Source organism: Pleurodeles waltl, chromosome 11 (assembly GCF_031143425.1).
Source record: "Pleurodeles waltl isolate 20211129_DDA chromosome 11, aPleWal1.hap1.20221129, whole genome shotgun sequence".
Taxonomy (NCBI): domain Eukaryota; kingdom Metazoa; phylum Chordata; class Amphibia; order Caudata; family Salamandridae; genus Pleurodeles; species Pleurodeles waltl.
In genome coordinates this window covers 68,057,346-68,071,964 of record NC_090450.1, presented here as the reverse complement: position 1 = coordinate 68,071,964, position 14,619 = coordinate 68,057,346, and the positions used below count along the sequence as shown (strand labels likewise).

Genomic DNA, 14,619 nt, shown 5'->3' with positions numbered 1-14,619 from the left:
TCCCTCCCTTGGAGCTGGAAAAAGGAACTGCCTCTTTGACCTTGCAGTGGATTGTGGAAGGCTGGCAGACTCTGAGGGTACATAGTTTAATTGGCATGCTGTCCGTAAGCTACATTTTACTTTTATTTTGCAGTTCAGTTGTAAAAAGGGTATAATGCACTTGTTTTCTGTAAATATTTTGCACTGTACATTTTGCTAAATGGAATTTCTGTTAATAAACCAACAAAGAGAGTACATAGAACATATTGCCTCTTACACGCATGTTTTCATTGTAATAATAGCTTTAAATTCCACAGAAGGCTAGATTCAATTCATAGGATACGTGTCCCACTACAAGAACCATCTTTCACCCTCGTCTCCAAATGAGAATAACTCTTGTATTGCACAAACATAAAACATCCATGTGTGCCTTTATTCCAGCAACTACAGTATAAAACTTAAGAATGTGCATTTATTATCTTCAGTATTTTTCAAATTTAGATCAACTCGCAATATGTGCACAAGGAAAGTGTGGAGGAATAAGTTAGGCCAAATCAGATGAGAACTGGAAGAAATTTGTAGCATGTTTGAAATTATAATTGGTAAGCTAGAGATACAGAAATAAAAGGGAGGCAGTGTTAGAATCTGGTGGATAATTGACTGGTGGCATGTGATATCTGCATTTTATAAGTTTTGACTACTTCAGTTCTCCTCTACATGTGTTAATTACAACACCTGTGCTTAAGAAAAGTAGGGGTCTGACTTGTTAATTTTTCTGCGTTTATAAACTAAGAACCAGGTACCAAAGAGCATTAAAGTGCTGAAAAGTGTTACAGGCAATAATATTTACCCAGTGTTAATGAATAATGGCCTTAGTTATTTTTCAGCTATGCTTTGGGTGGTCCGTACTGGGAGATGCTGGTGAGATGGGCAATTTGAATTAGATTTGTATACAAAAGGCAGAGTATGACATCATTATCCAAATAACAGTTCTGCCTGTCAGATATTTGCATATCCACTGGCTGATCATGGACATAAATACTGGAGAAGGATGCAGCTTAGGCATCCCTATATCGCGATGAGTAAAGAAGATTAGAACAGGGCGAACATTGAGAAAAACAGTGCATCTAGAGGAAATGTGGGCAGCATAGCCACTTTCATGTGAGACACCAGAAAAATAGGGGATAAGTACATATGTGTCATGCTTGGCATCACAGAAGCCGTTTCTACTGTAAGGTTTGCACAGCTTTGATCAGTGTTGCGGAGCCAGCCAGAGAATTTCAGCTGCATACCTGGAAGGTGGGCTCTGCAAATCCTAGAAGTATTCTGCGAGCATCATTTGGACCTAAAAAACGATTGACAACTGAAGTCCATCCAAGAGAAAAATGAAACTCAATATCCTCTTGAAAATCTGAACACAACTTGTCACAGTTCAGCTCATAGCTAAGGTCAAACTTCTTGCAAGGAATTAGAAAGTAGAGGTCATTCCGAACTTCTGGTGGTAAGAGACATTTGACATGGTCTGAAAGAAAAATATTTTGCATGTTAGGTCATTTCAAACAAGAGGTGTGATGTAAAGGAAAAAAGAAACAAATATCAATAAAAATATAAACAATACCAAACTATGTTAGAGCTCAGTTTAGCAGCTAATGAACTTACTGCAATTTACCTTCAAAGATTTGTAATGGATTGCAACAGTATTCAACTTTCTTTGTCATGATGCCAGACTTGAGTACTTTTAACATAGCTGTATTTAAACATTAAAGACTGGGGTTTTCATAGTGCGTGCCATATGGCTCCTCCCTTGCTCCATTACACACCACTACCGTCCTTTCATTTTTGTCAGTATCCACCTCTGGTAGGAAGTAATCTTTAAGTCTCAAGGTCATGTAAGTATTAAAGCAGTGTACAGGCAAAGGCCACACCGCGAATCCCACTGGCTATTCCAGGCAGCAAATAAGGAGCGGTGGTGGGATCCATTCCACTGTAACCTAGATGATTCTGTGAGCTATGATACCACTGACTGGTGTAAGTGAATGTTTTGTGTACCCTGCAGTTTTTGTAATTTCTATCACATTCATCACTAGCTGGAGATTTAGAGTGACTGATGCAGGGGTGGGTGATGGCCAATGTCATTTCGAATCCTGGTTCACTATAGAAAGCATCAATGAATCCTAAAATATATGGCAGCAGTAGCAAATATAAGAGGGCATTTGTAGTGCTGGGCACTAGTGCTGATTGGGCAAGATATAAGGGGCTCCTTTCTAACAAAACAAAGCTATATTATTTGGTATTTATGGGGATAGCTTGTTTGCCATTGTTTAGCAGAGCCGCTTCTTGAACATTGTTGATCGTTCTGGATGGTTCTATGAGTGGAATCTGAAGAAGGCCTTTCACTAAGGTCTGCTGAAAATTACAGACAACCAACTAGCTCCCTTAAACAGAGCTAAAACATAATTAGTTGCTGGGTGAGAGAGATATTTCCCATCAAATGGTGGATCAATAGCTCAGTCTTCAGCTCCCCGAATCAAATATAGTATCCTTTAGTTTTACACATATTCAAACCTGTGAGTTTTCTCTCCTGATGGTGGCTCTATGGACTGAAATGAGAGCATGTTTGTTTTTGGTAACCTGTGGCATAGTCATGATGTTTATAGTTTCACAGAGTCAGGTCCGTGAGAAAGGCCTGAGCCGATGTGCTATAGCCACTGACATGGGTCTCTTGCTTGGATCAAACAACAAGTGGACCTCTGCTGGTTGAAAGATAATTTTCTTTGTAGTTTTTTTGTCTCCTGGGATAGCTCTGTTGTCGAACAAAGTATGTACGAATTGAGATGGCAGGGACTGTTTGCACCAGCAGATCAACTAATCCAACAGTAGCACTGCTTGATGCCACCATCTAAAGCTGTACCCCAATTGTGCAATCTCTGTTCAACGCACTGGGGCTGGTGGTGTATTGAACACAGAATTATGGTGAGAAAAGTGTGGAGGCTGGGGCAGAGGGAGAACACAATCTATCAGGTACATATTTCCCAATTCGTAAACCTCAGTCTAAATATATCTTCCCCCCAGTGTCAATGTCCAATGCATCATCTGCATGATTTGTCTTCACAAAAAAAAAAAAGTGATGGCATACTAGCTTCCTTAATCGACACACACTAGAGGGCGTGAGCTGGTCACATGGTGAAAATTTGATTCTGAAATGTAAACTGTGCTGGGAAACACTACTGAAGTAAGTTTGGAGACTTGGCCAGAATTAAAGATAAAGTTGTATAACCCTGGATTTCTTTATTAGGGTGAATGACTGCAAGTGTTCTGTGGTGCTTGGTACTCCTTTGTTGGGTTCTGTTGGCCTACCTGAAATGTGAGATGGTTAGAGTATTACACCAGAGTGATAACATCAATCCACAGACGTTTAGGTCCAAGATATTGCACATATTTGGGCTATGGCTAGGTAATCATTGACTGCCAGTCAGTACAATCAGGTGCGTGAATTGGATGAAAGTAATGGTGAAACAACGTGAAATACATTAATTATTATATTAAAACAGTCTGGAAGTGACTGGTTCGCTGATAGTCACCAAATCAAGCTAAATGCTAAGTTTCCATTTGCTAAACATATCAACAAGGTACTTTCAAACAACACTGTTAATTATTCATTTTCTAAAACTCTTTTCTTGGTTTTCATGCTGCACCAGCAGCCATTGCCTAAAAAAGGAATACATTAACCAATAGATCTGGATATCGATACACATTTACGCTACTCGCAGTGCTCCCCGATTCCCATTAGTTGCACTGGAAACTATGCTCTTTTCTACGGACGATATTATGCTGCCCAACTGGAAAGGTGTTAAGTAAAACTAAATATTATCAACGTATTGCAAATTAGGAAAAGTATATTACCAATCATTTCTTCTTGTGCTTTCAACATGGATGCGTTGACTGCATTAGAACAGCGATTTGCCAATTTCTTTCCCATACTTTCTTCGAGGTGCTGGTTAAGTTCCTAATGGGTAACAAATTATTTTAATTCTATGGATGAAATAGCACTAAAAGATTAAGAAGACACACAAGAAGCATTCTGTTTCTCTGAAAATTACAAAGGTTACATAAATTCCTAAAAATCAAAGTTTGGGCAGTGCAAAAACGGGATGTGTTACAAAAATCTTTTAGCAGTAATTTATATGTAAGATAGAATCTCCCCCTACCACATGTTGTAAGGTTGGTGCAAGTCACAAAGGACCCTGTAATCATAAAAAGTAACAAGACCAGGGGCAGAGTTACTGTGCAGTAAGACTAAACTCAGACAATGCGTGCATTATTCTTTTCATATACGGAAGGAGGTATTTTATTCCTTATGATACATGGTCACTTCCTCATCCTCCATCCTACCCCTTACACCCATTTAAATTTATGCTTCTTGCCCCTCTAACGAAATACATCTGGTTTCAGATAATGTATAAAAATGAGGAATGTGTAGTTTGAAAATAAATCAATAGGTAGTCTGTACTATTTTGCAAACACATATTGTTAAGGCACTTAATGCAATGAAGTATAAAAGATATTTCTGTGGCTTAAAAGATCACATACAGTTAGATTCATGCTATCCTACACTGAAAAGGTGAAATTGAAACACTAATACAAATGGGTTTTATGGTAGATTGTTCAGAAGATGTCTGAAAAGCTAGCCTTCTCTTTAATTCTTTAAATAGCAGTCACACACTCTGCTCAGGAAGCTGCTTTTTCGTATTGTCTTCTAAATCTGGCAGAGGCATTTGGGATGTTACAGCTCAATTATAACAACAGGTAATATTACTGAAGGTGGGTGGAGAGACCACAATTAGACTGTAATAAAAACGTTTTTTAACTAGGATTTAACTCTTTCATGCATGATCTAGCCAACAATAACAAAAACCAAATAGAAATGCATTATGTTACATATGCTATATGGTACAAAGTTAAAACGTTTGAGGTTACAAAAAACAGAACCAACATGATCGTTCCTGGAAGAGGTGAACAGAAAAAAAGGAACAAACCAGGGACATGTGCGCTTGCAGAAAAATGATCAGGGTACAATATCCAACTCCTAGAGGTGAAGGTGGAGCGTCTGGAAAACATAGTCAAAGGGTGGAACCTGGTTGTAGGGCTCACAGCGGAAGTCAATAGTGGATATTATGAAATTGTGATAGCAGAAATCATGCACCAAAAGGCGCAGGTCGGTCAAAGCACAAACCACTGAGAAGGTCTGAAGATGTCCAGCATGTCAGCTTTAGGCAGCAAGGATGAGAAACTAGGCTTCTTTTTCAAAAAACGAGGAGTTGTCAACTGTTAACTCCCAGGCTCTGCTGTCTTCTTTCCACAACCAATAATCTAGTACAGTGTTTGCCAAACTGTGGGTAACAACCCACTGAAGGGTTGCAAGCCGATTTTTGGTGATTTGCGAAAGTCCAACTAACAAAGATGCTTTTAAATTCTGTATTTACCCTGTCATGTTTGCTGCTTTTTAAGCATAGAGGCCAAAAGGCAGGCTGTCTTCTGATAAATTGCTGCTTATGTTCTTTAACCTGTTAATTGGTGTTTACACCCTCCTCTCACTTTGCAGCCAGAAAAGGAAAAGTAAAGTGAATTATGTAACAATGTTGCTGGAATACGGGAAGTGGGAAAGGCTGTAAAATGTCATTTTTTTGTAACATGAACAAATTATACATACCAGTAAATGAACTGTACACGTTCAGCAGTTTGGAAAGCAAAAATGAAGCAGATTTTTTTGCAACTTTGAAGTGATAAAAATAATGATTTTATAAGGATCAAAACAAATCAAGACACTTTATTTGATGTTGAAAAATATTCACCGACACCCGATTTCCACACATCATTTGTGTGCAATATAATTTTACCAGTAAAACTGTATGTCTGTGAAAATTTAGTGGTCAGTCAGTTCAATGGAAAATTTGACGCATGTATATGAGAGTGTACTACAACACAATGCTTTGGGTATATTTAAAAAAAAAAAAAAAAATGCCCGCCTCATGTCCATTAAAGCTAGGTGGGTTGCAAAAGACTGATGTTCTAAAAACTGGGTTGGGGTTCTAAAAACGCTTTGGAAGCACTGACCTAGCAGGAAGCAGTCGACGTCATATTTATGTTTTGTTATAAAGATAAAAGTACAAATGCCAGAGTTCTGCTGGTAGGAAAATAGACTAATGTGGTGAACGTGTACTATTTAGCATACGCATTTTTCTGTGCATAAAATACTGTTTAATTGACATCTATTTTTCTTGCTCATGTAACCAATAACATGTTTGAATATTAATTTGAAAAAAACCTTGTTTGCACTGGACAAAAAATGGCTTGTTTGGAATATTTCTTTAAACAACAACAGAAGCAATATTTTAGGAACTAACCAGTACAGGACACAAGAATATTCATAGCATTATCTATAACGCCACAGTTTGTGGAAAGCAAAGGTACAAAACGGAAGTCAAAGTCAACGTAATTACAGGTTCCTGCAAACAAAAATCTGAGAGAAAGCAAGACATTCAGTTGTGGGAAAACGTCACTTCTCTTCAATGAGTACCAACGATCCTGATTGACTAGGTGCTTCACTAAAACAAAAGGAAAGAGGCGCATATACAGTTAAAATCCTTTTTCTGTTGGGGACATTTATCTTGAAACAAAGTCTTGTTTAGTTCGTAAAACAGGAGTGCACAGGGAAACAGTTTCAGACAAAATAAATATGATTCAATGGTAGTCTTATCCATGCTTATTGTATCTGACTGGTAAAACCTAAAGCCCGTTTAAGCCTGGTATTCAGTATTCCAAAGACCAGCATTGTCAACACTACTCAAGAAAAAAAGGAATGGGGGAGGAATGCTTGTTTTTAGGTCAAGCAAAAGCCTCAACCTCTTGTATACTTTTAAGTATACTTCTGCGGGCTTCCAGCTATTTCATTTGTTAGTTTCAATGTCATTTAAAAATCCTTGCTTGCTAGTGGTCAGTCATACCTCTTTCGGTGTGGGAGCAGCGATCAACTACTGTATAATTACGCTTTGTTCTGTTTATCTAGTCTGTAGGGGACTTTTAGTTTTTTATTACTTTGTTTCCTGCTCAGTCCAAGGAAGCTTCCCTGTTCATTTGCAGAGCATTCTTCATCTGAGCTTAGCTGTAAACAAGGCTATAAATCAGGGTTTTCTTCGTCACATTTGGTCTTTGTGGTCTTTCTGTACCCTCACTCAGCTGCTTGGCTCCCACCCTTCCTTGGCTTGGATTTTCTTTACCAAGTGTGCCTGCCTGGGTGCTGAGAGCAAGGGAGGAGGATCGCTTGTTATTTGTGTCTCTACCTCCAACACAAGGAAGCTTTCCCACACCTCTTCACACGAGAGGCACCTTTATAAATAGCTACAAACTAGGCCGTGCCATTCTGTTTATCCTCTCTGCAGCCGCAGGACCGTTAGCTGACCCCTGGGCACGAGGACTTGTTCTGCCTGGTGCATCTCAGGACTTGTAGTTTCAGTGATCCAGTAGTCAGTGTGAGCCTACTGTTAACTGCTGTTGCGTCCTTATGACATGGATCCAGGCCACCAGGCTGTCGACAAGAGATGCAGCATTGAGATGATGCAACAACCGATTACAGCTTTTGTCTGAGCCACTTTTGCTAGAGGCAAATCAGTTGCCAGCGCCTGAAGGGAGCAGAGGCTTCTGGAAACAATTTTGCAGGCGTCCACGGCCCCCTCCCCAAGATGTCACAAGAACAATATTAACCCCTTGTTAACCCCGCACATCTGCGAGTGATGCATTCCAAATCTTTAGGTGACATAAAAAATAGTCTTGAGAAGCAGAATTCCCTAGGCGTCTCGAAGGTTGGCAAAATTTGCCCCTAAATGACTGAGCTCCCAGGTCATGAACATCAGAGGTATTTACATTGTAAAACGCACATCTCAAAAGTACGCCAAATCAACACAAATTAAACAAAAATTAAATTCTCTCTCTCATAGATGCACAACATTTTTTTTTTATGCAGATATCTATTGATCTTCTCACCAATTTAGGTTTGAATTACTACTGACATTCTAGAAGGCACACTTTTTCAAAGCAAGAAGCTTATAGTTAAGGACTATACTGCATATCATCACAGAAGCTTGTTTTCCAGCCTGAGATTTTGTTTGCAGCCTAATACATTGTGGGTGTCGTAGTCTTGACTCACTTCTGTTGCTCTACTTAGACTAAGACATAGAACGGCTGTGATTTGTAAGTGGAAAGGCCAGGAGTGGAAACAAGGTGACCACAATAACACAGTGAGAAATCAGCCTCGGGAAAATGGCATTCACAGATGACTGAGGGCCCGATTCACAAAGAACCTCTGCAGTTATGGTGGACGCTCCACAGTGGTGGCTGAGTCTCTGGACCTGTGGTGGAATCTCCCCAATGAGATACTGCAGTGTGGAGATTCCACCACAAGTGTGGAGTCTCCAACATGACTACAGAGACTCTTTGTGAAATGGGCCCTTAGTCTAGGTACAAAGCGTTACTTTGATATACATTTGTCTCGTCAGCCTAATCATGAGTGTCTTAGCTTTGGAGGATCATCGCTCTCAGGTTCTTGCTTTCAGATCAGGCACCACATTACCTGCCTCACGAGGAGAAGATCCTCAAATTCTGTTTTTTTTTAATCAGTCTCTGGAGCTGTAATAGAGGAAGTGCTATAGGGCATACGTGCCTGCCTTCTGTTCCCATGGGCACTTTAGTGTTACAGAAGGGGCTGCAGACAATGATGTGGCCCTTTCTGTGGTACAGTGCATGCCAGGGCCCATGACACCGTTACTACGCCACTTGTCCTCTCCATCTTCACTCGATTCCCTCTTTCCTTTCACCTTCCAATCTGTCCCAAATGATATTTTTGTTATGGTGTTTTGAGCATTACACTCTAAAAAGTTTATTTCTGATAAAGGTTTGTATGATAATTGTATATGTTTTAAGATAGAGGAAGAAGGTAAATGAAAGTTCTTTAGTTAAATGCTGGGCCACTGGAATTATATGACAGAAATATTATGAGGCAGGGTTGACCAATTTATGTGGCAAGAAAAGGACAGTCATGAATTTACAATGCCAACAGCTTTAACTCAAGAAAATGCAAGACCTATTGCATTGCAAATGCTCGTTTTAAAGTGTGATGCCAGGTGACCAAATTTCTATGCTGCTGCTAAACTGCTGAAAAGACAAACTGAAGGCAATCTCGTAAGATCTCTGAAAAACACGGCAACATAATGTCTTACTTGCCTCAAATGTCTTTATAGCATTACAGTATAAGAGCATTTACAGAAAAGGTATTTTATCCAGTAGTCTGGTAAACATTTCCAGAATCAGCCCAACAACAGGCACCTAAAGGTGCCTTACCTACAGCACCAGCTTTAGCCATTAAGGACTACAACGCCACACTTAGAAAGTACTAAGCCTATAGGAATGTTTAGTCAATATGGTCAACAGAAAGAGTAGTATCTTTCACCTTGAGCCATCTTGGTTTGAAGATGTCCACCATCATCCTGGAGAGTATAACAGTTCTTTTAGGTCATATTTTTGACATTGAAATCAAAGTTCGGTGAGTCAACAAGAAGTGGCTGGCATTAAGTGGTGCAACTGAGAACAGCCAAATAACAAATGGACTGACAATGCCTTGACATCTAGGGATCGCTTGATTCAGTTTGCATCTTCTTCTGTATCAATATCAAACCTAACCATATATTCATGAATAACAGAAAGCATGTTGCCTAAGACATCTATTCGATATCAGAAAATGGTGACTAAACCTTATCAGTGTTATGAGATCCTTCCCATACAGGTGGGAAACAGAACTGTAGTTGTGGAACAATAGCAGTACATGGCATGATGGGATATGGAAGCTGCTGGCTTCTTAAAAGAGCAATGCCAATTTTGTGCTTCTTAATGATGCTGCCTATTTGTCTACATTTTCATTCATGTCTTGCATGGTTTCTTCTTTCTTCTCGGGGTACATGCTGCAGAGCAGATTAATGTTTTTTTTGTTTTGGGTATTAAAGTAATATTTAGAAATTGGCAAAATTCAGCTTAGAATGGGCAGCAATAATTAGGTTGTGTTTAAAGATGGCAGATTTACATCATTTAGATTTGATTCATAGGTTGTAAATGTGTTCCAACATCCCTACGTACAGAAGGGATGTTGAGAACATTCTATTGTTTGTGGGTATCAATGAAGAACCGAAGCAGCAGAACGGAAAGATCTACATAGCTCATTTTCTTTCAAAGCCACAACACTGATTCAGAGAGATTTTTAAAAACAAAGATAATGCTATAGAAAAAAAGAAAAGAAAAAGTCAAGCTGGACCAAAAAAATATGAAAATCAAGCATGGACTCTGGAAATGGAGGCTAGATTCAAGGGACAGGAAAGCCACTAAATGCAATAACCAGTCACCACTTCTTTTTTACGATCCTTTTATGCATACAACATGGAGTTGCAGTGCTTCCAAAAAGTGAAGGATAAGTGAACCAGTGGTGACACCATTGTATGTAGCAGCCAGAAGTAATATTAAAAAGGGTCAGATACCAGAAAGGATGGTCTGAGACACTACCCCTATCACTCTCCCAGGCATATGAAATGGCAGTTCTGCTCCCAGTGACAAGTGTTAGAGTTACTTTCTAGTCCCGCACCCTTGTGATTTAAGACCTAGTGCAGTAGCAGATGGCTGGAGGCAGTCCTGCATAGAAGCAGGGCAAAAGAGGAAGAGATAGGGGGAAGTAAAATAGAACAGTGGAGCGCCAGAAAGCTACAACATCATACAAATGACAGATGGTTGGGAGGCATTGACCATCCTTGCCCCCTCTGCCCCACCACATGCCACTAGAGAAGCAAAGGGAACTTTTAATAAGTGGAGTGAAGTCTTTAGAAGAGAATACTTAAACAAGAGAGGAGGTCTCAAAGCAGGGTAGATGAGGAGGACAGAAACACATCAAGTCTTTCAGACATAAGCAGGAGGTTAAAAAAGAAGAAAAAAAGAAGACGACAAGCAGAGCCAGGAGGGAGGAGCAGTCCAAACATAGAAAAATCAAGAAACCAATGGATAATGGAAGTTAGAGAATCCAAAATGGGCCACACACAAGAAAACCCTAATAAGGAGAGCATTAGACAAACCTCAACTATGTTAATAGAGAACTGAGGGTAAAGGCATGTTTTGTGATGTGTCACCCTCTGAACACATTACAAGAATATGAAGAATAAAGGGCAAACAAAGAATGACTATGGAGCAACCAGTTTAATGCACCTACTAAAAAGAGAATAGGACAGGTGAGAAGTAAGATGATTCTGTAATAGGGAATAACTGCGTGAAGAAGCACAAGAAATAAGAGTAACATGCACAACCCACCAGTTCCTGACCATGCAAAGAGGAGGCAAAGAAGAGGCAACGGGATCACCTGGAAACAGAAAACGCCTGACAAGGCTGTCTGAAACATTTGAGACGTGAATAGAAAAAAAAAAACACCAAGTCTTTCTGACAAAAGTAGGAAGTGGCAAATACACTACTTTTTCAAGAAACAGAAGAAAAGCCAGAACCAAGAGGGAACAGAGTTGGCAGGAAAAGTTGGGTACAACCCAGCTGGCGAAAACAAGATCCGCAACTTGGATGAAAACCTAAAACAGTCCTTCTAAATGGCACAAAGGGAGAGAGCTGGAGCTAAAGGTTTCAAAGAAGAGTAATATCACACAACAGCACTCCATTAAAACAAGGAGTTCTTTGACATGACAGCAGAGAGATATAGCAACATACACAGATGGAATGTACCTGAAAAGGGAAACAACAAATGAACACCGGACAGGCTCTTAAAACAAACAAAATAAAGGAAGCAGAAGATGGGATATCTGAAGCAGAGAAAAAGGCCCATTCACACAACAAAGGCCTTCTGCATGTCAAGAGAAGGCAGACTGTATAACACAATGGTACAAAAGTGGCAATAGTTTCATAATTCTCAAGATAAGAGGAAAAGCAGAGAAAACAATATTAATCAATGAAGTAATCTTTGGGAAAGTTGGTGATGATATAAGCAATGTGGTTCACAGCTACATTAAAGACTGAAAATGTAATGATTGAGGTCTCTTCAAGACCACAGACTGGACTGAAACAAGGGAAGACGGTGAAACTGGGTAGAACTGTGCAGGTGACCACACAAACAGTATGCAACTGAAGGTCCAGCTATGGACAAAGATAGACCAGGTATCAATGCTACAAAGATTGACTAGATGGCAGGGAGAAGGTGGTGGAGAGAAAAGGATGATTCTATGGAATATGAGGAGAAACCAAGAAAAGAAGTCCTCAGAAATGACAAAAGAGCCAAAGGCCACGGTTAAACGCGTTAGGCAGGTATTTTGTTGCATGATGGGTACAGTGAAAGGTCAAGGGAGAGGGCACATGGAGAAAAATAACCAGTACATCAATTAGCCTGAAATGCATAAGATAATCACAGGGATCCAGTTGGGAGAAAGATGTCACACAGAACCGTAAAAATATGTGTGGCTAAACAAAGAAACAAGCAAAGATGTAGAATAGGAAAATATTAAAGGACAGAAATGGAAAATAGAAATAATATTCATGTGAGACACAAAAAAACAAGAAACAAGGTGAAAGCCAAGACAAACAGGTGCGTGCCTGGGATAGAAGATTGTTGAATAATAAAATTAAAAAGCAAATATTATTGGGACTCCTGCAACAATATAAGGGGTGCTGGTGGTATTATCTTCCAGCATGAGATGTCTGTAATAGGAAACCACAGTCAAAGCTGACAAAAAATAAAATGGATAGACATTCCACAATACAGTGGCAGCACTGGGTCGGGAGAGGTTGGTGCTCCTCCAGTCACAAAAGACAAAGTAAGTAGATACTCAATTATTAGAGGCATGCTACAGAATGAAACAAACAAACCGGTGCTACTGAAAGGATTATTAGAAACAGCCTACAGAATAAAACAAATAAAGCATGTAGGCAGACTACAGGATAAAATAAAAAATGCCTTCAAAGGTGGAGGTCGGCACTCTAGACTGGATAAAGAATCCAGTAGTAAATCTGGGGTAAGTGCTATGCCAAGAGCACTTCCACAATCACAGGTGCCGGGTAAGTACAGATCTCAAACCTGAAGAAGCCAGAAAAGATACGCATGGTCCAATTGACAAAACACATTGCACATTATATCTAGGGCCAAAGCATGGCAGTACCTGAACCCAGGCAAAGGGGCCAGACTTGCTACACACACGTCAAATGCATATGATGTTCATGCCACTGACCACCTTATAAAAGCCTGAGATGCCTAATACCTAACTAGAGGACTATCTAATCACTCACTATTAAACATTAAAAATAAGTATAAATAGGTAAGGAAGAGGACAGACGGCTCTGGTTGTTACAAACAAGCCTATGAAAGACATAACACATTGAGGATCTTAAACTGCTACTTTGCAGAAAATGAAGTAACACTACCTTTGTTAAATTGCTGGACACACACAACACAATACTAGAGGAGGAGGAAGGGAATACATGAATGATACAAAAAAGATCACCCGTAAAAAATAAAATAAAGACAGATAAGAAAAGAAGATGTGCGACATGAAGAATAGGCACCTGGACAGAGGGCAGCCACCTTATAATATAAATTACAAATACACAAAATTAAAAAAACAAAAAAGTACAAAAGGGAGAAAAGACTAGGAAACTACTGACCACCAGATAAGAAAGGACCAACTGGTTATCAGGGATCAACTGCATCCAAACACAGGACAAATAGTACAAACAATCGAAAGCACACAAACACTACCTTCAGTGCAGAGAGACATGCTACAACTAGACATAACAGTAACACATTTTTTCAAAATAAGGCAGTGGGCTCAGACAAATTTCATTCAGTGTTTTGCAAGTGGAATAATGGGGAGCTCAAAACTGGCTTACCTACACTCCAGGTAGGACTATATAAGTACTGAAAGTCGCAGAGGAATGGAATAATGATCAAGATGACCGGGAACGTCAGGTTTCAGCAGAAACATGAAATACATGTGGGAGCATCAAGAAAGTCTAGCAGGTACATAATTAAAGACCTATCAATAGAAAAAGGTCCAATGAAATACAGGGAAAAATTGTGACAAACAATTGTCTAAGACTGATGCCCTCTAGACAACTGAATCTAGATCACCTATATTATGGAGATGTGCAGAGTTGGATTTGCCACATCCAGTTTTGTTTCAGTGTTCGGCACTAAGCAGACTATCTGTATTTGTCTGTCAACCAACTGCTTGAGATGTGGCAGCAACTTTCATATTAAAAGGCAAACGTTTGCTTGTGATGGTTAAAAAAAAAACAAATCCTAGTCTTTTGGCAACAGTAGTAGTATGGAAGAAACTTTCTCTGAATTATTGGGCTATAAAGTTTACAAATACTAGAAATTACAGCTACCCTGAATACCAAATTAGAACCTGGAAACAATCTTCAAAACATTGTGGCCCATATGCTGTCTCATTTAGACAACCTCTGATAAATTATTACGAACCGTCCAAGAAACTAAAAAGAACGTATATGGAGCAAACAATTGTGGCTAAAGGAAAAGCAAGTAGTGTACTTGATTGTAGTGGT

General features: G+C 39.5%; 1 protein-coding gene across 3 annotated transcripts in view; it reads right to left on the bottom strand.

Annotated features, from left to right (window-relative positions):
• The window catches only part of MFN1 (mitofusin 1), a 206,586-nt gene that overhangs the window by 109,638 nt on the left and 82,329 nt on the right, over positions 1-14,619 (bottom strand). For all 3 annotated transcript variants that reach the window (XR_011199355.1, XM_069213075.1, XM_069213073.1), the window contains 2 exons: positions 3,883-3,985; positions 1,272-1,501 (listed from right to left, as the gene is read on the bottom strand). Coding sequence is in view for 2 of the 3 variants with exons in the window: in XM_069213075.1 (XP_069069176.1) it covers positions 1,272-1,501; positions 3,883-3,985 (333 nt within the window). In the remaining variant the exon portion in view is untranslated. The remainder of the gene's footprint in view (positions 1-1,271; positions 1,502-3,882; positions 3,986-14,619) is intronic.